This window comes from Lissotriton helveticus, chromosome 1_1 (genome assembly GCF_964261635.1).
Source record: "Lissotriton helveticus chromosome 1_1, aLisHel1.1, whole genome shotgun sequence".
Lineage (NCBI taxonomy): Eukaryota > Metazoa > Chordata > Amphibia > Caudata > Salamandridae > Lissotriton > Lissotriton helveticus.
In genome coordinates, this window is record NC_136057.1 from 1,696,012,089 (window position 1) to 1,696,037,646 (window position 25,558).

Consider the following 25,558-nt stretch of genomic DNA (forward strand, 5'->3'; position numbering starts at 1 on the left):
AGCAGCAGGGTTCGTTCGCCCCTTTCGTGGCCAAGGAAGGGGCGGTCCCACGCGTGCTGCCAGCCACGCGCCGCAGAATGCTCCCCAGCGCGGTGGCGGCCGTGGTTTCCGCCGTGGTGGCGGTAGAGGGCAGCGGCGAGGTCAGTCCACACCTCCCCCCGCTGCAGCCTCCAAATCTTCCTAGTCCGAGCTTTCGGGCCCATGTGACGCCAGTGGGTGGCAGGGTTCGTCATCACCACTCCCACTGGCGCACGATTACATCGGACAGGTGGGTGCTGCAGCTCGTCCGAAGGGGCTACTCCCTCCCCTTCGAGTCCACTCCTCCAGCCATGCCACCGCAGAACCACCGTGTGTCGGGGGACCACTTGACACTTCTGCAGGAGGAAGTTACGGCCCTCTTGGCCAAGGGGGCCATCGAGCGCGTTCCTGGGCCAGAAGTAGGGTGTGGTTGCTACTCCCACTACTTTCTGGTGCCCAAGAAGGACAAAGGGGGCCTTCGTCCTATCTTGGACCTACGGGACGTCAACGGCTTCCTCCGGAAGGAGAAGTTCAAGATGTTGACTTTGGCTCAGGTCTTGGCTGCTCTAGACCCACAAGACTGGATGGTAGCGTTGGACTTGCAGGATGCGTATTTTCACATCCCCGTCCTGCCGGCCCACCGGCGTTACCTGCGGTTCACGGTAGGCCACGAGCACTTTCAGTTTATCGTGCTCCCATTCGGCCTTACCAGCGCCCCACGGGTGTTCACGAAAGTGATGGCGGTGGTCGCAGCTCATCTGCGCCGGTTAGGGGTTTCAGTCTTCCCCTACCTCGACGACTGGTTGTTGAAGGCGGGCTCGCCCCAAACAGTCGTCCACCACCTTCAGATGACGGCAGACCTCCTGCACACGCTGGGGTTTTCCATCAATGTGCCGAAATCACACCTGTGTCCCTCTCAAAAGCTCCTTTTCATCGGAGCGGTTCTCGACTCGGCGCAGTTTCGGGTTTATCCTCCGGAACGGCGGGTCCGGGATATTCAGGCTCTGATTCCCATCTTTCAGCCGTTGTCCCGGATTTCGGTCAGGTTGACGCTGCGGCTTCTGGGGCTGATGGCCTCCTGCATCCTTCTGGTGCATCACGCCAGGTGGCGGATGCGGGCTCTGCAGTGGGACCTGAAGTTTCAGTGGGCCCAGCATCAGGGCAACCTGTCCGACCATGTCCTGATCTCGGAGGGCACTGCGAGACAGTTGCAGTGGTGGCTTACGGACCGCGATTGGGTCAGAGGCAGATCCCTCTCCCTTCCCCAACCGGAGCACGTGGTTGTGACGGACGCGTCCCTCCAGGGCTGGGGTGGCCACTTGGGAGAGGCGGAGATCAGAGGCATCTGGTCTCCGGCGGAGTCCCGGCTCCATATCAACATGTTGGAGCTGCGGGCGATTCGCCTAGCACTGAAGGCATTCCTCCCCTTTGTCAACGGGAGTGTAGTGCAGGTGTTCACGGACAACACCACCGCCATGTGGTACTGCAACAAACAGGGCGGTGTGGGGTCGTGGACCCTTTGCCAGGAGGCTCTGCGCCTCTGGCAATGGCTGGAACGTCAGGGCGTGACTCTGACGGTTCAACACCTGGCAGGTTCTCTGAACGCCAGGGCGGACGAACTCAGCCGTCGGTGCTCGGTGGATCACGAATGGCGTCTGAACTCGGACGTGGCGAACGGCCTCTTTCAGCAATGGGGAGAGCCTTGGTTAGATCTATTCGCCACAGAAGAGAACGCGCAATGTCATCAGTTCTGCGCGTTGGAGTTTCCAAGACGGCACTCGCTCGGCGACGCCTTTCGGCGCGAGTGGAGCTGCGGTCTGTTGTACGCCTTTCCGCCTATACCACTTCTGCCCAGAGTGCTGAAGAAGATCAGGCACGACCGGGCCCAAGTTATCCTTGTGGCTCCGGACTGGGCTCGAAGATACTGGTATCCCGAGCTACTCAGCATGTCAGTCGGTCCCTCGATCCGCCTGCCCCTTCAGGAGGACCTTCTGTCGCAGCAGCAGGGGACGGTCCTCCACCCGAACCTGTCCAGCCTCCACCTCCATGCGTGGAGATTGAGCGGCGACAGTTGAGGCCATTCGACTTGCCTCCTGAAGTCTGTGATGTGATTCTGGCAGCCAGGCGTCCCTCCACAAAGTCGGTATACGCCTTCCGGTGGAAAAGATTTGTGGCATGGTGCACAGCAAAGGCTGTGGATCCCCTTTCTGCCCCTCTTTCCGAGGTTCTCCTCTTCCTTCTTTCTCTTGCCCAGCAGGGCTCTGCTCTGGGCACTATCAAGGGCTACCTTTCTGCCCTTTCCGCCTTCTTAAGGCTACCTGATCAGCCATCCTTATTCAAGTCCCCTATTGTACTGAGATTCTTGAAAGGCATCACGCACATGTATCCTCCTGTTCCGTTCGTGATGCCTCAGTGGGACTTGAACCTCGTTCTGACATTCTTGATGTGCGCTCCCTTTGAGCCGCTTCATTCCTGTCCTCTCCGTCTTCTCACTTTAAAGACGGCCTTCCTGGTTGCCATCACCTCTGCCAGGAGAGTGAGTGAGCTCCAGGCTCTTTCTGTTAAACCTCCTTTCTTGTCCGTCCATCCTGACAAGGTGGTTCTTAGGACTAGGCCTTCTTTCCTGCCCAAAGTAGTTTCTGCTTTTCACATCGGGCAGTCCATCACCTTACCCTCCTTCTTCCCGCCTCCGCATCCTTCAAAGGATGAGGAGCGGCTCCATCGTCTGGACCCAAAACGTGCGCTTTCATTTTACATGGATCGCACACGCCAGTTCCGGGTGGATGACCAACTGTTTGTTGGCTACGTGGGTGAGAAGAAGGGAAGGGCGGTACAGAAACGAACCATCTCTCGGTGGGTCGTCCTGTGCATCAAAGCATGCTACTCTTTGGCTCGGAAGGAGCCTCCTGTTGGGCTGAGGGCCCATTCCACTCGGGCCACGGCGGCTACTACTGCCCTGGGCCGGGGAGTCCCTTTGCAGGACATTTGCCAGGCGGCTACGTGGGCCTCGCTGCACACCTTTGTGAGGCACTACTGCCTGGACAGTCAAGTCCGGAGGGATGGCTTCTTTGGCCGTTCGGTCCTCCAGGACTTTCTGGTGTAGGTTTGTATTGGTTCGCAGACCCACCACCGGGGTTGGTATTGCTGGGGTATCTATTCTAAGGTAAGGAATCTAATACTAACCTGTTTCTTTCAGATGAACAAGTTACTTACCTTCGGTAACGATATATCTGTAAGAAACAGTAGTTAGTATTAGATTCCTTACCGCCCCACCCGTCCTCCCCGTTCTGCGAACTGATACCTAGGGTTAAGGTCATCCCTTTCAGGGCCCTAGTTTCAAATGGCACCAGTGTTAGTTCTCACATGGCTCTGCGTGTTCTGGCGCGGAAAAGCTGTGTGCAAAGAACTGACGTCAGCGCGCGGAGGCGGCGTCTATATACTCCAGCGACGTCATCACGGCGCACGACGCCGACGACGCGGAGCCGCAGACGACGCCTACCGACGCGCAGGGGTACTGCTACGCAAAAGTTTCCGGATCCAGACTGACGCCTGGGGATATTCTAAGGTAAGGAATCTAATACTAACTACTGTTTCTTACAGATATATCGTTACCGAAGGTAAGTAACTTGTTCGTCTATTCATACACCCTGTTCTCATGCATGGCCAGACACAATTTGAAAAGAAGGGGGACCCCTACTCACGGTGCATTCACTACTTGTAGGGAAACATATAAGAACTTATTTGCAAAACAATAAGTAGTGAGATATATTATTAAGCCAATCAACCCAAGAAGAGAAATAAATAACTACATAATTATTGTGACATGTCATGAAGGACTGATGAGGACAACACTTGTTATTGTAGTATAAATTAATATTTTTGTTTTATTTCAATCTTTTTAAACATTTTTTTAGAACATATTTGGTTTATAAAAATATAAATTTCTAAGTTAAAAAGTATGTAATAAACATTTTTGTTTTCAAAGTGAGAAAATGAAAAGTGAGAAAATGAAAAAAATGAAAATAAAAAGTGAACAACACAAATGACTCCGATGTTAAATAGAGCTTGAATGGAATGAGCAAAGCGGTAGATGGAACTCTACGCGCGTATCGGCATTAGCCTTCTTCAGGAGTCCGTCATTTGCAGTGAAATATTTAGACACAACACTAAAAAAATCAAAAAAACATGTCCCATACCATGAAAGTTTCATGAGCTTACATATTCATTCTATACATAGTATAACAGTCTTGGGTTTAGGTCTAGCTATTAATTATAACACATTTGATACTATATTGCTATTTTGGTTTAGACAAATCGAAAAGCAGCTATATGATCATGTCATAAGTTTTAAGTCACATCTATTTATTTCGATGGTCACATTCCTCTATGTATCTGTAAACTGTACATCAGTACATTCCATATTTGTCATCCGTTATACTGAAAAGAAGTGGTCTATTAAATATAGAAAATCATAACCAAGATTGAGAAAACGAGAAGAAATAAAGGGAAGATAGAATGTAAGCGGTATTTAAGAAAATTAAGTCAGTGAGACATTGATGTTTATGACTGGCCATTATTATGTTTAAAGAGATGTAGTTTAATATATAACCCTTGTACAAAAAGGGGAGACACACATGGGGGATTTAGGTATTAAGATGTCGTTCTATGATCTACTTACATAGAAATTTGAAGGCACACTATTCTTCTGTTGATACGTTTTAGACTGCTCTGTCGAGGAATATCTTTTTCTTTGCTGTTCAAATTTAAAACAGAAGGAAACGCAATATTTTAACATTCCTTCTGGCTATCTTGTAGTATTTACGGCAAAAACCGACATAGATGGTTACAGTATTGTAAAGCGATATTTCATATATACCTTCTTATGTGGTTAACTCTAATATATTACTCGGGGGACTTGCTGGCATCGCAATGTTACTTAAAAAAGTACTGCGCACTGAGACCGATTGGAGAACGATTCTACCTTTATGGAAGGAGAGAGAGAAAAGTAATAAGGGAGGGTCACATAAGCATCTATGATAAGAACTATTAAAGGGAATAAAGCATGAACCTATCACAGTTACCTTATCCTACTATACTGTCTCTGCAGAAAGAGGTGTGCACTTAGTTAGAAACTGATGCAGTCGTACTGTCCAGTAGTAGATAAAATGCAGCCTACTGAAAAGATAGAAGTGTTTATATTTAGATAGATTGATGAGGTTACTAATGATACAGAAGGTGTATATCATGTCAATTCTATTAGCCTGAGAAGTTAGACGGGTAGTGTTTACCTATTGTAAATAAATATCGAGCTTGATACGTGTCTGGGGGGTTCCAATGATGCCCAGCTTTCTAAATAACTGTTGAAAACAAGCAAGGTGGAGATACTTCAAAACAAAGGTTTGTACCTGCACTTTCAGGCTCAGTGTACTTGTTATCGCTATTCTTCGCGGGGACTGCTAGATATTAATTCGGAGGTCCGTTTCCTAATAGAGTGACAAGCATTCGATTAGGAACCGCTTGTCACCTTCATAGCGTCTGGGCTTTTTTATGTTAAATCGGTATATTTACCTACCCCATATTTACCTACCCCATACTCTATGTATCTGGCCATGCATAAGAACAGGGTGTATGAATAGACATAGTGATATATCGTTATCTCCCCGGACAGGCACACGTGACCCATAGGGGCACACGTGACCCATAGGGGCACCTCGAACAAGGTTCATGTGTCGAATGTTTACCGAACCTGAAGTGATTCAGAGATAGAAGTGACTACCCGAACAAGGTAGGATTGAGGACTGTTTTTTGGTATCAGACCGAGGGCTACTTGTTGGAAGAGCGAACTAATTCCATTCTATTGGTATCCCCCTCTATAGACACTTTTGCAGGGACCACTGCATAAAGATAAAAAGCGAACTCTATCGAACTGCAACGACCCGTGTAAGGTATGCACTTCACAGTCCATGTAGATACCATAGCGACATTGTGAGGCTAGGAGGTACAAAAGAGGAACTGACTGATTTTATCTTTTGTTTTTCATTTTCTTTTTTGCACAAACCTTGCAGAAAACAGTTATAAAGCCCTGATGAGAACACGCAAATTAAAATAGCGAGTTTGAAACGCGTCGGCAATACAGAGAAGAGTAACTGATAACAGCTAGGAATAAATTGCTTCCTGAATGACTGGAACATAGATTAAGTCTCCCAGTCATATTTGTTTTCTTTCCATTAGATTGTTGTTTCTCTCCATTTTATTGTGACTTTATATCTGAAGGCAAGACAGTGTAAATAGTGAATATTTTTTGCTGCATAAACAATTGTGCAAATGTATATAAGAAATGTATAGAGTGATGTTTTGTTGTTTATACACCATGTTATTTGAATATGTCGTCTGAATAAGTGTTCAATAAGTGCATGTTAAATGTATATGGAATGTCTTTTTCGTACAAATGAATTTCTAATCCTAAAAATAATCCAAAAGTAAAAGGGTATAAATAAATAATACCATACAAATCATGAAATAAGACTGATTTGTTACTCCAACTAAGGAGCAGCCATAAGTATTTGGTAGGGTCAGCACTTGTTTTTCTAAAAAATTGATATACGGTCCAGCTGACCCCACGTCCCAGGACCTATCTCCCAGTTGTTACAAAATTAATGTAATCAGTGGCACTCACTTCGCAAACACGCAATGTTCACATTTTACAGTGTACACTGCCCGCGTTCTGTGATCTCTAGAAAAACAACTGATCGGCTTGTCTGAGCTCTGTCAAGACTTATAACAGGCAAACAGCGGGTGTTTCCGGTAGGTGGATGCACTCTAGAGCTGTGTGCTGCGTCTTTCCTGCTGCCCTCCCACCACCCTCCGACACAGGTGCAGCCTCCGCAGAAACTTATTAAAGGTGAGCAGCTGGTGTTAAATTTAAGTAGCCGTACTACGGAGTGTGGTGACGTTTTAAAAGGAAAAAAAAGTTGATTTGCTCCCGATGTTGCTTTCACACTCCAGGGTCAAAGGCAAGCTAAGCAGAAACGTATTAAAGGTGAGCAGCGGGTGTTTAATGTAGGTGGCTGCACTATATGGCTCGGTGTGGTGACTTTAAAAAAAATAAAAATTGTTTTGGTCTCCTCGTTGCTTCCGCCCTCCAACACAAATGCAGGCTTCTCAAAAACTTGTGAAAGGCAAGCAGTGGGTGTTTAATAGAGGTTGCTGCATTTGGGAGATGAGTAAGGAGACTTTTTTTTTTTATGGCTTTGCTCCCGTCTTTGCTTACGCCCTCTGAGTAGATGTTGCAGCACTAGGATAATGTGCTGAATGGCTAAACACTTCTGCGGTCCTAAGGGCGAGACTTATTGGCTATGCCAATTAGGGCTGGGCGTAGTTTGCGAAGTAGCGCTTCGCGAAGCTACGCAAAGTGCACTTCGCACAACGCAAGCTACGCGTAGCACTATGCGAACTGCGTAGTAGCATGTTCGCACTGTGCAAGATGCCGTTTTCAATGATTGCACAGTGCCGGATGCTTGTCCGCACTGTGCAATCATTGAAAACGCCATCTTGCACAGTGTGAGCTGTAGTTTTCTGCTGCTGGAGGAGATTTTTACTCGAGCGGCAGCTTTCTCAACGCGGACTGGTAGTTTCTCATCGCGAGCAGTCGCGAGCATACACGACCACTCTCAATGAGAAACCAGACTTCCCCGCGTTGAGAATCTCGCAGGGAGGTTTATTTTCCACGCTCACGATCGGTAACTTGATGTTGCTGATCGCGAACGAGGAAAGTCTTGCCAGGATGTCATTTTGCTTGCTTGCGGTCACCAACTTGACGTTGAGGACCGCGAGCAAGGAAAAAATGACCGCTGCACTACACTACGCGTGTTCGCACTGTGCTACGTGCAGTTCGCATTGTGCAAAGTTGCGCAAAGTTCGCAAACTACGCGAGCGTAGTGTAGTGCTTTGCCCAGGCCTAATCCAATGTTTGTATTTCATTCAGCCAACTCGACAAAATAAATGTCAAGTAAGAGTGCTGCATGTTTTCTTTCTTTTTCTCAGCAGAGCACCAGGCTTCGCTCATCATGGGGTGTGTCCATATAGTGCCCATTGTGCCATAGTGTGTACTTTGCGTGGAACAAGGCTGTGGGGTGATAACGCCAGTGGCAGCTGAATTGATTTTTCAAGGGCAGTGCCTTTTAGCCTTTAATCATGGTGGGTGGAGGCTTGCTAGTTAGACCCTGGTCAAATCAAATGAGTTCCCTAGTGGCTGTGCATAGTCTTACATGTTTGTATATTGTTTGTGTCTGCTCTCCTTTGGTGTATGCAAAGATGGGCAGCACGCACTACCTAGTCTACTAGTTGTTCTTGCATACAGCACAAAAATGGTGGTTGCCTCTAGAGGCTATGGTCATGCTGGCTCCCAGGTCCCTGGAGGTGCTGCTCACAGAACCCATTGCAGTTCTACCACTTTAGTCCTGTGTGATTTATTGCTGCGATACACATTCAGCTATGAGCTCTGTCTCTTCCACGACACTGTTCAAAGTAGGCTTTGCTTCTAGGGAGCTGTGCTCATTTCAGTAGCGGCTGCTACCGAACGCATGCATGGGAGGGTCAGGGGGGCTGCGGCGGCCAGAGGGGATGGAATAAAAATAAAAAAAATAGCTAGATGCAGACGGCCGCTGCCTTTCCTCCGTCCACTTCTCCCGTGGCAGCAGGAAGCACGCTGCCTCCCAGACTCCCTTGACCAATCACAACGCTCCCTTAACAGCAGCGTTGTCGTTCTGAGCGCTGTAGTTCTGCGCTCTGACAGGGGCTGGGAGGCTGGGCATGTTCTCCACCCAGACTGTAATGCAGCCTGGGTGGAGAACATGCAAAGTGCTCATGACATTTAAGACGGCCTAAGACGGCCGGACAAAATGTCGTGCGCACTTAGGAAGTGCCTACCACTCCTCCCCATACTCTAAACTACCCAGCCCAGCCCGCCCACAACCCACTAAGCCAGAATGCTTAAATAAGAGGATAACAACATTAAGTTATCATTTTATTTTTTTCGTTTTTAATTGCTCAGTGAGCATTGGAGCGACACTCCTCCACCTTAGCGGAGGAGCCGCCACTGACTCATTTAAGTTAAGATTTTGGGTATGTACTTTGTTAAGGTCCCAATGCACATCTCTCCATCATCTCCGACGTCCCCCTCATTCCACTACCAAAGGATACTGAGAAACGAGAGAACCGCTCATAGAGCCTGTCTTGTCTCCCTGGGAAGCCATAACTGTCTGCAACTGGTGGCGTAACACTCAATGATGGGGACCCCCCCACAGAATTTCAGGAGGGGCCCCCCTCAGTCTTGCGTATCTCATAGATGGTATTTGGCCTTAGGCTGAATAGGCCCCCGTGAAGGGCTGATGTATGTTTCTAATGCCACACCATTGCTTTACCTGCCCAACTCTAATAAATACAACAGAAGAATATGCTTTTATGATTGTATGTTCATTTTACTTTGAGACATATTTCTATACGTGTCAAGTCATGGTGAATTAACTGTACAGGTAAAGTGATGGACTTTGCAGAGTTCCCCCGCAGCCCTCCTGAGACACGTGTTCTTTTTCAGTACGTTACAGAATTGTATACGGGGGAGAAATGTATTCAGTGATTATTAAATTAACATTTTTTAACAGTCACTGAATCACTTACTTCTCCCCAGAAGAATGAAACCACCATAGGGGGAAATAATAATTTCTTCTCCCGGCCCATGCCTTGATTTACAACCCAGGAACCCAGCCCTTATTCACACACCAACACATTCTACTTTTTTGGTTTTACATGTAAGCTTGCCAGAGGTGTTTGCTGGTGCTACAGGAGGCTGTCCTCTATTTCCATCTTCGAGCTGATGCTGTGGTAATCATTTGAAAACAAGACCCCCAGGGTGATTTCATATACAAATGAGGGATCACGCAACCTGCAGAGTTCCCTGTGGGGGTCGTGACAGGATGGTGGAGAGATGTCCAGGTGGGACATAATCAGTTGTCAAACTGAAAACAAGCATTGGAAAAGCCAATATGTTGTAGAGCAGCATGGGTAAAAGTTATTTTTTTTTACTCTTATCCGTGCTTCTTTTTTACCTTCCAGCATCACAGCAGGATGTTTTTATAACTTTTAGAGCATTTTTTAAGTTACTTTTAGTCATGCTGCACAGCTGCCACGCTGCTCTACAACATCGCTAAAAGACATTGGTAAAAGCCAATAGTTCTCCTATTGGCTTTGCCATTGTTTGTTTAACTATCTCAGTAGATAGCCAAACATGGACAAACCAGTCTGAGCTGAACTCCAAAGGGGACAGTCCGATACAAAGTAGTAGGCCGCCTGCCCTCTGAATAGGAATTGCCAGTGTGTAGGTTCCGCACTCCTTGGAGTACATGAAAAGAATTTACTGACCAAAATGTGATGGGCTGCTGACGGCGTCTTAGGCCATCGTAGCCATTATACTGCCATATGCCCCTTCAAATAGCTGAAAGGCTCAAGAAGACACAAGAGAATGTGGTTAACTAGGTTTGTAACATATCAACAGGGCGCATATTGTAATGGACCAGCGTAGCTTGTAGATGGTATCTTCATGCATTCACATACTTCTGAATATCCAGCGGCATAAGGGCCTTAGTCCTCACAGGCCTAGTTCTTACAATACGAAAGATCCGATACTGAATAATAAAGTTACTTCCATGTATAGTATCCGGATTGGGGTTCTCGTAGATGCACGTGTTTGGAAGGATCAAGTCCGTTGGGATAGCCGGAAGAGGCCCAACGCATGATTATTTTTTTTTCCAATTCAGCTTGCTAACTAACGGTTGTGCATGAAAGGGTAGCACACTAACCTGAAACTATACATGATATACTCTTCTAGTCTCGAGGGCTACAGTTGTCAAGCCCCCTGGAGCTCAACAGCCGACAAGAGAGCGTCATGCCAGACAGAAGTGGCTTGGATTGGGCAAACTCCCAGCAATTTATGTAAATCTAAAGATCTTAGTTTCGAACAGTTGCCTTTCTCTACAGAAATAACACCTGTGTAGTAGTGTGCTGTCCTTGTTGGGGCCAATGGCCATACAATATAGAGCAACGAATCTGAAAATAAATACATGCCGCTTGTTTGAGGGGCGTGCGGCTTCCCTCTCCGTGGCTGTGCGGAAAGACTAACACTCGCTCTCTCGTTGCACATTCTAGGCCAAGCCGGAACCGAAGGCGGAGGCTGTGACGCCCGCGGCCCCTCCTGCAGGAGGGCCTGCAAAGAGCGCGGATCCCCAGAGGGCCAAGGAGCTGACGGAGGCTGTGATGAAACAGGTGAGGTGCGAGCGAAGACCTTATTCTCACGAGGCAACACGGTAAATATAAGACACCAGTCGGGATGTGGCTCTGTTGGTAAACATCCCCCTCCCGTCTGCAGGTGTATCCTAGGCTGCACAGTCATGGTTCCTGACAAACACACGTTCGATGGTTATTCGAAACGGTGGAGAAGGATCTTGGGTGAATAGCAGCTAGGGGCATCAGGTTAGAGAATAGGCTGAAAGTTAAAAAAACATTCCTAACCTCTTCAAACTTATCCGATCCGTGAATTCTCAGTGTGTTATATAAGAGCTTGAGAAATGTTGTCCGTGTGTAGATTGGTAAATTGAGCAAATGCCAGAGCACCCTTCGCCTGCAGATTACAGACTACAGTAAAGTGAGATCACTTAGGAGGTTCAGAGTCGACTGCAGACATCTGTGTGTAATTTACGAATCATGGGTCCCAAAGCCTGGCAGTTTGATGAGTTAATGCACCTACGGGCCGTGAAACGGACGAAAGGCACCTGAAGGTTACAGGCCTCATCCCCACTGAGGTAGCTGAGGATGTTCTGTGTGTACGGCAGGCCACAGATTCTAGTGCCAGTGAGATAGTCTTGTGTGCTAATGCACATGAGGCACACAGACTTGGTATAGTGTGACCCTAACACTAAGAAGCAACGAAAAGCTATAGAGATGTGCACTGCACTGTTAGTGTCCACATTACACATTTCTTTGTTACATACATTTACAGTTTTAGGTGCGCAAAGAAACATTTAGTTTCTCACACGTGACAGGCTGAAAACTCGAGGGGGGTGGCGGGGGACACCCAATTGGCACGTTCCACTAGTGAAATGAGTACATTTGAACATCACAAAAAGAGATTTTCTTGAATTGGGAGGCAGGAGCCTATATGCAATTATGTTATCTTTCTCCCCCACTCCACTCTCCCGCTAAAGGAATACTTACCTTCCATTAATGGCAGAGTGGATTTTTCAGAGGACAAAGACGTAAAATATGTCACTGCCTAATTGTATTGGCACTTTCTTAGTTTGTGATTTTTCTGTAAGATGTTTCTGGGATACAAAGCAAAATGTAAGCCTGTACTATGCACGCTTAAGTAGTGTACCGTTCGTATTTTGCTCACGATTAGAAAACAGAGAATCCATCCCAAACAACTAAAATAAAAATTAGATGTGCATGCCCGATACATACTTGCGCACCCTCTCTTCACCATGTATATGAACATGGAGGGGAGAAAGCAACAAAGTTTGCGGAGAAGAATTAAGACCGGATATCTAGAATAGTTTAGGTTCGATGAGAGGGAACCTTGGCTCTATGATCTAAGAGCTTCAAACTGATATTGACTCAGTTGGACCAAGAGTATTCTACTTGGAAACCAAAATGGACTAGCTGGAGGCCGGCCAGATGCAGGATTCTCGAGATCATCACTTAAGACGTTAAAGAAAGCCCTCACTCACCACCTAGTGATGACATGCTTCATCATCGGGCCCCACCAAAGAGACCGAATGTCTCTTTGGTGTGCTGCAACGCCAGATTTACTGCGGAGCGGGTTAGTGAGTTTAGGCAGTGATGTGCAATGAAAATTAGTGAGTGGTGGATGGTTAAAAAATAGTCCGTAATGTATCAAAATTTACTTTATTCTAATGATCACTAGGGACAAATAAAATTATGTGTCGGAAAATCGTCCACAGTTGTTAGAGTGGTAGTTTCCTATAAATCAGTCGACATGTTTCAGCCATGAAACGGTATGAATTTACCTGGCATTCATCAGAACTCTGTGTGTGTGTGTTAAACCCTGGTGGAATGGACTCTCTAAGGCCCACCCTAGCCTAGGGACGTGAAAGTGAAAATTAATTCAAAAGTGAAAAGTGCAAAAAAATCTGACCTGCATCTACCATGATGCCAAGGGGTGACTCTGCTGGGAGGTGAAGCAGTGTGCTCCCACACCAGTTTCTTACTTAAAGGCTCCCTCGAGCCGCTTTGAGCTGACAAGCTCGTGGAGAGGCACCTGCGCGCCTGGAGAGATACTGTGTTCCAAGAATACGGCACCCTGCTCAGCAACCCAAAATAATTTTGCCTAATCTCTGTTGATGACGTATAATAATTCAGAAACACGTGTCCAGAGATGGCCAGCTCTAATCTGCACCCACCTGGTGAAATACTCAAGACTTTTCAAGTGTACTCGCTTGTCGATCTGAACTGCATCTACCATGATGCCCAGGGGTGACTCTGCTGGGAGGTGAAGCAGTGTGCTCCCACACCAGTTTCATAGTCATCAAACTACTCTGGCTACTTTCAATTGCCCTGACACTGCCCAGGATGCATATCTCCTATACTTCTTATAGAAACTGGCAGGGTTAGCAAATCGAGGGATTATTCGAACGGGACACTTTAACATGGTTTGGGACCCTAACAAAAACAGACAGAGAGGTTGGGCAACTGAGCCACACAGGTACCTTCTTAATGAACTTACAGACAACACTTGCTGAACTGAGTTTAAGGGATACATGGAGAGAACTGCACAACATGAACACAGACTACACCTATTACTGTCATGTCCATCAGGCCCACTCCGCATAGACTGTGTTAGTTAGCATAGCCCCCTTAGCCAAGCAGCGTTCTAAAGACTTTACCACAATTGTGGTCCCGGACCGAGTCCCAGTAACTACCCAACTAGAAATGGGAGCCAATAATCAGCAGCCAGGTTGGCACCTTCATCCCTCCTTACTGAGAGATCCCTTCGTGCATGATGAACTCAGTCACCAAATAGATGAACACCTCACGCTAAATGAGGGAAGCGAGGTCTTGGAGGATATGGTCTTGGATGCCTTTAAAGTCGTGGTCACGGGGCAGGTTGATGGTTAATCCTCTCCGCATTTAGAGGTCCAACAGCTAGAAAAAGAGGATGGTAATTTTGAAAGCGAACAATTGTGTCACCCCTCCTTACATATTACACAGAAGCTAGTTGCAGCCTGGGACCAACTTCACGTACGCTATACAACAAAGATGAACTCTCCCTGTTGCACTTGGACAAAAGGGTTTTTGTCACAAAAGATCAGGTAGCCACCCAATTGGCTAGAGTTTTGTGGGGCAAATACCAAAAAGACTGCATAAAGAAAAGTATACCCCTACTGGTGAGGGGGCCAAGCAGTATATTAAATACCTGGGTGTTCGGATAACTTAGATCCCAAAAATGTATGTGAAACTAACTATCCTCCATTAATAGGTACAACAGACCTAACTATCCCCCATTAATAGGTACAACAGACCGGGAACTGGAGACTTGGGGGCAGTTGATTATTTCCTTGACTGGCAGTTTTAACACTGTTACACAAAGACAAACACTCAACCCTGACAAAACGGCAAGTCGAAGAGTGTTTTTTGATGCATCCCTTTCCTGAGTCCAAAGACAATGCTACTCTAAGAATTCGTCTGAGGGTGCCAGCTTGACTATAGAAGATAATCGAGCTTGAAATGGGAAAGACGGTCAGTTGGCTTTGAAGGAAAAACAGCAAGCAAATAAAACGTTACCAACATTGAGAAGTAAAAAGGGCACTCAAAGTAGAGATGGAAAATCCCCATAAAGGAAAAAAAATGTGTTAAAACTATTACTTCACGCCAATGATCAAATCCCTTTGTGATATAGAAACCAAGAGAGGAGACAGAACATCCAAAATGGAAAGATAAAAGTAGCATACCAGGCATCTCAGAGCCGGAGCATGAACCAGAAGAGGCAAATGGAGAGAAACTGTCACTAATACACCAGGATGCAGATAAAGGGACGCTCTGTATGATATTCAGGAGATAGAAGCTTTATGAGAATATGTCAATGCAGATTCTACACAGGTGAAGGTAGACTACTACTTTCCAGATCATCCCCTTGAGATGACATTTCAGTGCAGCTGTTTCTTTTAGGGTACAGATTGAGATACAAGGAGAAACATGTAATAAGTTAGAATACCTCTGCATCAGGAAAAACAATATTTGTTCATGTTACCAAGCATGTTACAGCACAGGAGAGAGGTTTTAAGCACACCACCATCCCTGGAAGATCCGTAGCAAAAAAGAGGGTGCAATTCCCAGCTACACGAAGGCCACCATCAGACGCGGATAGTAAGAGGCTGGAGGCTATTGGACAGAAAATGGATAGAGTGGCGGGCACTGAGTGGTGCATAGCTAATTCTAATTAATAGATATGCCCACCAACAATGAATGCAATTGAAGATGTAATAAAAACATCTTTTAGAAGGACCCAAAAGAGGGTGAAAGAAGTATTAGAAGAGGGAGAAACCACTGCCTACTAATCCCTGAGATTAGTATTGCACACAACTGACTTTGAAAAAAGCAATGGTGCACTATGTAGGCACGGCTTGTTAAAAAAATATCTGGGTTGAAACCTGAAGTACAATAGAATATTATTGATATACCTTTTTGGGGCAATCGTATAATTGGAGCAGTGGTTTGCTCAGTCTCTGAAAAACAGGAACAAGGCAAAGAAAGCAGCCAAAGAAATGGGAGCAATGCATACAGGCAAAGGCAAATTTAAAAGAAAGAAGAGGCTAAGGTAGCCAGCCATACACATCAGTTTCAAAGACAAAAAAATGGGGCTGAGGAACAAACATCTTACTCTATCACATTGGCAATAGTACGATCATGTCTAACACACTTTGTGTGATAGAGAAACAGTTCAATAGGATCTACCACAGCTATAAAAACATGAATTTATTATGCAGAATACTCAACATACGAGGAGGGGGCAGAATATTGGACTTTTTCATCAACTGAGTTTGTAACAGATAAGTGGGAGCTAAACCTAAGCAGATACTGTCACTTTATAGAGTTCATATAAACGCCACCATGAATCGAGTCAAAAACACAATAAATATAAAAAAGAACAAATACACATTTTTTAGCAAGAGATGCAAAAATTGCTCTAAAAGGTGCAATAGAAAATGTTTCACGCCGGTGAAAGGCGAGTACAATCGGTATACTGTTTGATGCTGAATCTTACCTAGCTAACATTGTGACCAATCATGAATCTGTGGTTTGTGACTAGATTAATCAAAACACAAAGGTTCCAAATGAAACCCGTTCTAGAGGTCGTGCCACTGTTGCAGGAACAAAACTCTTTAGCAGTGATAGATCTTAAAGACCCCCTTCTTTCATTTCCCCATGAATCCGGCACACTGGAAGTATCTCAGGTTTGTTATGATGGGGAAATATTGCCAGTTCAAAATCTTACCATTTGACATAAGGTCCGCACCAGGAGTGTATATGAAAACACTGGCAGTGGTATTTGCTCACCTGAGACAGTACACTACTCATGTGTACCCTTACCTGGACGATTTGCTGGTAAAGGTGAACTCATTCCAGCAATGTCAACAGAACTTACTGGTGGTTCTGTTGTCTGACTTGAGAGTCAGTCAATTAGATGAAACTCTTGCCCCTTACCAGAAAAGAGACTTTTGTGGGACTGAATTAGACTATGATGGCTATGGTCTACCCGACATTGGGAGGGTGAAGGCATTTGGAGGAACACATTCTCATTTACCAGATGTCTCATCTCTGACATTAAGGGTAGGTTTGAAGTTGCATAATGGCTTTGTGCAGCCACTGTATTCCAAATGCAAGTTTACATACAAGACCAATACGGGAGTGGTTGAGCAATCCTTGCAAGGGGACTGGAATCATCTATTTTTTTGTAACAAATAAGATTGAACAAAAAAAGATGCACCAGCTCCTCAAGCCATCTTAAGCGATGTATCACATGTATGATAGAGTGGACGCATGGAAGTGCTCAAAATAAGGGTCGTCGGTCCCCACAAGAAAGGATAAAACAGACTCTATCTAGCACACTTAGCAACTGTCCTACTCATATAAGCTTCTCAAAGTCAAATTCTCAACTGGAGTGCACAGTTCTCAACAGTCAAAACAACTGCAATGTTTTACCTTAACAAATAAGGGGCCCAATCTCTTACCCATTATCAATACTAACCTGGTACATTAGGGATGGGCAGTTGTAAGGAACATCACACAATAGTCTCCTGTCACGTTCCTTGCTTTTCCTACATTGGGAAACACCATACATACATTTTGCCGCAACTGTAGAAAAAAGGAATTGCCAAAACTTTGACTCCAGGCAACACTGTCCTATGTCGGAGGGAAATGCACTGTCAATAAACTGGTGCAGAAGATTCACTTGTGCTTTTCCCCGAAACCACTACTTTCAACAATGCGAGAAAGTCTACATTTCATACATGACATTCATCCTAGTGACGCTGAAGTGGCCTTGATAAATATGGCATTCACATCTAATACAGAATGTACGAGGCAAGATTCCAAAGCACAAGGACACTCTAACATTCCAACAGGGGAAGTTGCTTCACCCAAATCTAAAGGATCTGCAATTAGTAGCTTGGCTACTGACGTAGAAGAATTCAGTCATCTGGACGCCCCTGAAAAATGTTTAAGTATTATAAAAGAAGCACGAAAAGCATATTTTAGATAGTGTTGTGCATTGAAATGACAAGCTTACAAGTAATACGGCGAAACAATGATTAGAAGATGAATCTACGATATGAGGCACTTGACACACCTATTAGATTGCAAGCTTAGCTATGCCTGTTTAAGAGATCATTTACTAACAGTTGCCGCAACTAATAGGAGTATAAATAGACAAACAATGTTCTCCATATCAGTGATCATACATTTCCTAGAGTGGGCTGAAAGGTTATATCCTCCACATGTGGTTCCCCTACAGCAACAGAATTTGAATATAGTGTGAGCATCATTTAAGGGATCAACCTTTGAATTGATGCATCAACCATCTTTAAAACATTTATTTTCAAATCAGCATTCTTAATTGCCATTGCCTCGTTATTAACGGCAAGCAAAATACAAGCGTTTATGGTTCAAGAACCATATTTCACTATTTTAAAGGGCAAGGTCATTATGCAATAGCACCCAAAATGTATACCGAAAGTGATTTTGCCTTGTTATGGTAATCAGACAATACAGTTACCATCCTTTTTTCAAAAGCTAACAAATGCTGCAGGTAAAGCATTACATATGTTGGATGTAAAAAGAGATGTAATATACTCTGCACAGGAGGTAAAGGATATCTGGAAGCTTAAGCAATTTTTTGTAGCTCATGTACTACAGGCATTGGGTACAGCAATGACTAAAGGGACTATTGCCCGGTGGGTAGTTCAAACTGTACAGATATACTTTGCTTTAGCGAGTAAATCTCCTGCTGTAGGTCAAGAGGGCATCTGAGTTGAGAAAAAGGGAGCAACATTGTCCTTTATGTCTAATGTATCTTTAAGACATATTAATGACAGTGTCCAGGTCAGCCAAATGCATATTCGTAAAAAAAACACGAACTACTTGTTTAGCTACAGAAGCAGTAGTAATACAGTTGGTGCTAAGGTATTTATTTAGTAATCACTCCCGCTTCACACTGCCCTCCAAAGGGAAATTGCACCACTAACTAATCACTGCACAGCGTGAGCTCTAGCCGAGCTTTACACTGTGAACAAAACCTGTAAGAATGTTTTTTGCATCTTTAAGCTGTTCTAGATTCATGTGACCTCTCCGCCTCTTGAACGAATGAGGAGAATAAAGCACAGAGGACAAAAAAAAATCTAAAATGGAGGTTACATTAACGGGCATTGTCAGCTTATAGTTCATGTCATAGTGAATCATATGTACTCTCACTATGTCGACGTACAATTAGAAAAAGTTTGTAAGTGAATACTTCCAGATCCAACCACTAGGTGGTCAAATAATGCACCGCAGGTGAATCTAGAAGAGCTTCACGCTGCAAAACCATTCTTACAGATAAGTGACTAAGTTCTTCTTTAGCACTCCTGGAAGTTGTGTATTTTATTGTTGTGTGTTTTAAAATTTAAGTGTATGCGCCCTGACTGTGCAAATAGGTTTTGAAAGTGCATCTTTAACTGTAGCTGTAAACCAATGAATGGCTGGGGATTCCATAACAACTAAAGTACTGGGCGACATTGTAAATATGTATTGCAACACTTGACTGTACCGCTCACACACAAATATGGTCAAATATTTTTAGACCTTAATTGGCTTATTTTCTTAGAGCTATTTTTAGGTCACACAATGACTATTAAGTTCAAATCATGCTTTATTTAAGATGCACTGTGTACTCAAGTGAGCCGAAGAGGTGAGGTGGTCAGGGCATATCAAGGATTCAGGAGTGTGGTTCCAATTCTAGTTTATCCACTTGACCACCTTTAAGGTTCACCACTGTACCCTAGATAATATTTTGAAGTGCTATGTAAACTCTACATTTTTTCATTTCTTTTTGCAATATTTAGGGGAACCTGGTGCGTGAGCTGAAAACTCAAAAAGCAGAAAAGTCGTTGGTCGATGTGGAAGTGTCAAAACTCCTGGAGCTGAAAAAGGAACTATTGTTGGCAGAGGGAAAGACCCCTGATCCTCCTGCACAGAAGGGGAAGAAGAGAAAATGAAAAGGGGAAACAACGTGGCAACTTCGTTAAACTACTTGACATCTAGTGGCAGCTTAAGACAGAATCTGTTCCTTTAAAAAATACCAAACCTCTGCTAAGCCAGTTCAATTTCTCAAGACTGCAGAGGGTGAGCTGTGAGAACCATCATTAATACATTTTCCATTAAATGCTGCTATTTTCTATAAAAAAAAAAGGTTTGTTGTGTGTTTGTGGTCGGTGGTGTTAAAGCTTCTGGTTGCAGAGTATCCTGCCCACAATGATGTTGTTTCTTAAACGTCCATGTATTGTAAGGTTTTCGTGAAATGCACACTGTGAACTAGTTCTCCCAGGTTACTGTACCTATTTGAGGAGGCCTATCATGGAGGGGTAAAAAGTCCTTGAGTCATAATGATGATGCATAGCCAGACTATAGGTTTAAGCAGCATGACCATGGTTGTGCGTTTCTGTATTGGAGTCAACTGACCTTAAACATAATCCACAATTCAAGTGATACTGGGTCACTAATAAGCTTCAGCCAAGGCAAATAATCCCAGTGCTGTTTCAAAAGCATATGCTTAGATAAACACAAGGTTTTTTTCCCCAATCAAATGCCTGTTGGTCAGCATAGGGATGCTAAGCATTACCGTACTTTTCTATTTTGTACCCGCTGTAAAATGTTTGTTGGGGAACAAAGCAGCTAGGTTTCCTTCTCCAGCTGATGGCATAAATGTGGAGTTCACTAGACATTAGACTGAATCATCACTTCTGTATCAGGAGATCCTGTGATGAAGTTAGTGGTGACTAAGGGTCTGGTCATTGCTGTCTGCTATTCGGAACCAGAGGTCCTACTGCTCATAGTCATTTTTTTTTATTGGAACACATGTAGCCAGTTCCCAGCAAGAGTACCTAAAGGATTGGGGGCTCTTACCCCAGAAGCTACCATTAATGGTAAAGATTGTTCAGTGCTGAGCAGGCACCCACCCCTAAAAACTAGCTTCACCAGTTCCTGTGGAAACTGGTGTAAGTTTAGATGTTGAATCTAGTTTACAAATCCGTTCTCTTCAGAACCATAGTCCCATAGTACAGAGTTTCTCAGAACGCCAATTTTGGTCAGACATCTAGTGTCTAAATGTAAGGAGCAATCATTACCTTTGTGGTCAAATCTCACCCTCAGATGGTGCTTCAAATGTTAAACACTAATATATAGACAAATACCAGCAGATGCTTTTTTTACTTACCCGTTAATAAAGGTTTTTGTCTTTTTCTGAAGTAAAGCACTTACAAGGGTGTTATTTACTGTGTTATACTGAATCTGTTTCTAACTCTCTCCATTCACAGAAGTAAGTACTGATTTATTTCCTTTGTTACCGTTACTGAGTCAGGTCCCTAAAGACAGTGATTTGGTTATAAAATGTACCAGTTCTTTGGTCCTGGGACTCCAGTGATCAATAACAGTACCCCACATAATAATGCTCAGTGACCACTGATGCCCTAGGAAAATGCGTAACAGGGTTGGTTTGGACTGGGAAGTAGCAAATTGAGTTTAAACACTGTAACATCACACTCCATCAAAGCCACTTCTGCATTTTTGTGAGTTTGCTTAAACCAGCCATAGACATTTTTCTTGCTACGACAAAGTTGGCTTCTCTTTGGGGAATTAAAAAATATACAGCATCAGTGCAAAACGTAGTCTGGTGGAGTGTACAGTCTGAAAAGACTAAGGCGATCTGTTGTCCACATGCAAGAGATATGCATCAGTTCTTCACACTACTGTGTTGCCTGATTAACGAAAGGAAGCAGTTGGATGCTGTAAGCCTGAATTGTAGGTAGCAATTTCCCCATCTCCTTTCAGTAAACTAGTGTCTTGGCCCTTTTAGGCCGATACAATAGGGCTGTCTGGGAGTGTGATGAGAATCACTGACTATCATCTTTAGAAGAAAAGACTAGACTTGCATAAAGTTGTTAATCTGGTGTCTTGCTTCAGACCAGGTAATTAGTTCCATGGCTAAAATGTCACCCCTCAAACCCTACAGTTGCAAAACATAATCTCTTTCTGATCAATGTCCTGGTTACAACTGTCTAACCTCAACCAGATTTGCAACACCCAATATTAATTTGCAGGTTTTCTTTTAGACTTCTAGCCATAGATTCCTTACCTTAGAATATTCCCCAGGAGTCAGACCAGATCTGGAAATCTTTTAGCAGTCCCCTTGCATGCTGGTAGGTTGCGTTGTTTGGCTCTGCATGGTATCATCCGCACCACAAGTGATGTGTCTGGTGCCACCCCTGCACACTGATCCCAGTTCCTTCTTTTCCACGCCATCAACGATGATCCTGACAAGCTCCCAAAAATAGTTTTTTCCCAGAATTTTTCAACCATTTGTCGACTTTGGGGGGAGTATGTCTGCGAACAAAACAACTGGTTTCAAGCCATGTGGTGCCTGTCACAGGCAAATGTCTGTAACAGACCCCCACTTGGTATGTCTGTGGTGCCTAGAGCAGTACCACAACTCCAAATCCTGCCCAGATTGCAGGAGTATGAATCCAAAAGCCATCCTCAAGCAGCTCATGAAGTGTCTGCCTGCTCGTCTTGTGACTCCACACTGCTACAGATCCCGTACATGATAGAGGCTTCGGTACCACTCTTGGAGTTGCTTGCACCATTCATCTTCGTAATCCCGGACTTTTTCAGGCAAGTCCCGCAAGAAGTTAAAGCGTATTCGACTTCTATGTACTTCTATGTGATGGTCCCATTTATTGGAAAATATTCTGGAATGATGCCACAAGTCAAGCTATTGCTGACGAGAGAGATGCGGCGAAGTTAACAATCAGATGTGGATTGGAATTGAATACGGCCAACTTGCTGGGCAGAGCCATTGCTTCCACAGTGGCCTTCCGACCTCACGCCTAGCTGAGAAAAACTGCCATTTTGGGGGATGTACGGACATCCCTTTTGGTCATGCCCTTCAATGGCACTCACCTCTATAACGAAAAGGTGGATTTGGCACTTGAATGCTTTAAGAATAGAAGGGCCACCGATAGGTCATTGGGGCTTGCCAGGGCCCCACAATAGCGGCATTCTGCCCACTACTCATTCCATGGTTATGGTAGAGGCTACCAGCTGCATCATTTTCTTCCTAGCCACCATGGTCACCAGGCACCTCACTCCTTTTGTGGCCACGGCTCCCTCAAGCCTCTTGGGAACCAAAGCCAGAGATCTACTCAATCCGCACCCCCAACCGCCAACTGCTGTCACAAAGCTTCTTAAATATGCCCTTACACCATCACAGGCACCCGGTTGGTGGCAGGATTCAGCACCACCTGCCCCAGTGGTGAGAGATTACTTAGGACAAATAGGTGATTCAGATTACCCAGAGGGGCTACGCCCTACCCTTCCAGCAAACCCCCCACCTTTATTACTATCCCCAATCGGCTGATGGAGGACCACCTTTTGCTCTTGGGAAAGGAAGTGCTGGCTCTTCTGGTCAAAGGAGCCATTTAGAGGAGCCGGCATCAGAAGCAGGTCAAAGTTGCTCTTCCTGCTACTTTTTGGTTCCAAAAGAGGCTGGAGATCTCCATCCGATCCTAGGCATACACCCTCTCAAGTGCTTCCCGAAAAAGGGGAAATTTAAGATGTTCACTTTGGCTCAGGTTCTGTTTGCTCTTGACCCTGGAGAATGGATAGATGCGCTGGACGCCTATTTCCATATCCCTGTCATGCCTGCCCATAGGCGTTACCTGCAGTTCTCTTCCAGGGGATACTCATTAGTAGTCATAAGCACTGAATTATCTCCGCCCATGAGCGGGAACCCGGAACACATAAACAATATACATATATATGTGTAAATATACCAAAAAGTACATAGTACTAAAATAATTATACACATATACATGTATAATAACCATAATATGCAGCCTAACATATATACATAGGCTAATGAAGCCAAACTTACACACGTTCTGAAGCATGAAAATATGCTGTATATAAATGCAATAAACAGGCATGAGCCTAAAATGCATTTCATAACCATGAAAACCTTTTATTTTCATCAAAGAACCTGTTGTAAACAGTATTTAGCCTAAAAGGCTGCATATGAAAAAATGTCTGTGTACAGAAAATCAGACTGGCACCTTGCCTTTAAGGCCCCAGAGAATCTGCACACTTTGCCTTTAAGGCCTCCAGGAGAACTCTGTTCCCATCATGCACCACAGGTGACAGTTAGGTCAGTTCTTTTTTCCGGCTTGTTCTGTGAGGAACCTGGAACTTGAGCTCTGCTAATTGTTTGCAGTTTTTCTGTCAGAAGTTGTTTTTTTCTCGTCTTTTTTGACAATATACTACTCTAGTGGTGGTTTAATACCTTTTTCTGACTAAACTGTTGGTGGTTTCTTAGTCAGAATGCCACCTTTATTTTACAAATGTCCTTCCTGTGGGAAGAAGATGTCAAAAACGGATCCACACTCTGTTTGTGTGGTTTGTCTTCCAGCTTCTCATAAGGTGGAAGAGTGTTATCACTGCCTCAACCTTTCTAAGAGGACTTTAAGAGAAAGGGAGAAAATGAGGTTGCTGGGCTTTCTGGAGAGAGAAAGCCGTGGTGAGAAGGGCTCCAAGAGCTTGTTATCATCTGCTAAGCCATGTTCTCAACCCAAAAGTCGAAGAACAGCTTCTCCTGAAGCAGAGCTCAACTTCCAGGTTCCTCACAGAACAAGCCGGAAAAAAAACTGACCTAAATGTCACCTGTGGTGCATGATGGGAACAGAGTTCTCCTGGAGGCCTTAAAGGCAAAGTGTGCAGATTCTCTGGGGCCTTAAAGGCAAGGTGCCAGTCTGATTTTCTGTACACAGACATTTTTTCATATGCAGCCTTTTAGGCTAAAAACTGTTTACAACAGGTTCTTTGATGAAATGCATTTTAGGCTCATGCCTGTTTATTGCATTTATATACAGCATATTTTCATGCTTCAGAACGTGTGTAAGTTTGGCTTTATTAGCCTATGTATATATGTTAGGCTGCATATTATGGTTATTATACATGTATATGTGTATAATTATTTTAGTACTATGTACTTTTTGGTATATTTACACATATATATGTATATTGTTTGTGTTCCGGGTTCCCGCTCATGGACGGAGATAATTCAGTGCTTATGACTTTAATGAGTATACCCCTGGAAGAGAACTAGGATTACAGGTAAGTAACTAATCCTTCACAGTAGGCCAAGAGCATTATCAGTGTGCTGTGCTCCCCTTAGACTACAGAGGACCTCCTGCATTAGCCCTGGGGTTCACTATCAATGTGTCCAAGTCACACCTGACTCCAGTTCTGATTCTCCCTTTCATCTGAGCTCTTCTGGATACAGAGCAGTTTCAGGCCTATGCTCCGGAACAGGGACTCCAGGATATTCAGCTATGATTCACATTTTTCAGTTGCTCTCCTGGATTTCGGCGAGATTGACTATAAGGCTGCTGGGTCTCTTGGCCTCCTGCATCCTGTTGGTAAAACATGCCCGTTGGCATATGGGCTCTGCAGTGGGATTTGACTTCCCAGTGTGCACCGCATCCAGGTAATCTCTCAACCTGGTCCAAATATCAAAGGGAACTGCAAAAGATCTGGTCCAAGTAAGACATCGAAGAGAACTGCAAAAAATCTGCAGTGGTGGCTCATGGATTGCGATTGGGTCAGAGGCAGAATCCTCTCCCTTTCCCACCCAGAGTTCACATTAGTGACAGATGCATCACTTCTG

General features: G+C 44.6%; 1 protein-coding gene across 2 annotated transcripts in view; it reads left to right on the forward strand.

Annotated features, from left to right (window-relative positions):
- LOC144831395 (methionine--tRNA ligase, cytoplasmic-like) overlaps nt 1-20,031 on the forward strand; it is a 179,760-nt gene extending 159,729 nt beyond the window's left edge. For both annotated transcript variants that reach the window (XM_078688991.1, XM_078688990.1), the window contains 2 exons: nt 11,221-11,337; nt 19,686-20,031. In XM_078688991.1, coding sequence (XP_078545117.1) covers nt 11,221-11,337; nt 19,686-19,838 — 270 coding nt within the window. In that variant the 3' untranslated portion in view covers nt 19,839-20,031. The remainder of the gene's footprint in view (nt 1-11,220; nt 11,338-19,685) is intronic.
- Nucleotides 20,032-25,558: the final 5,527 nt, after the last annotated feature.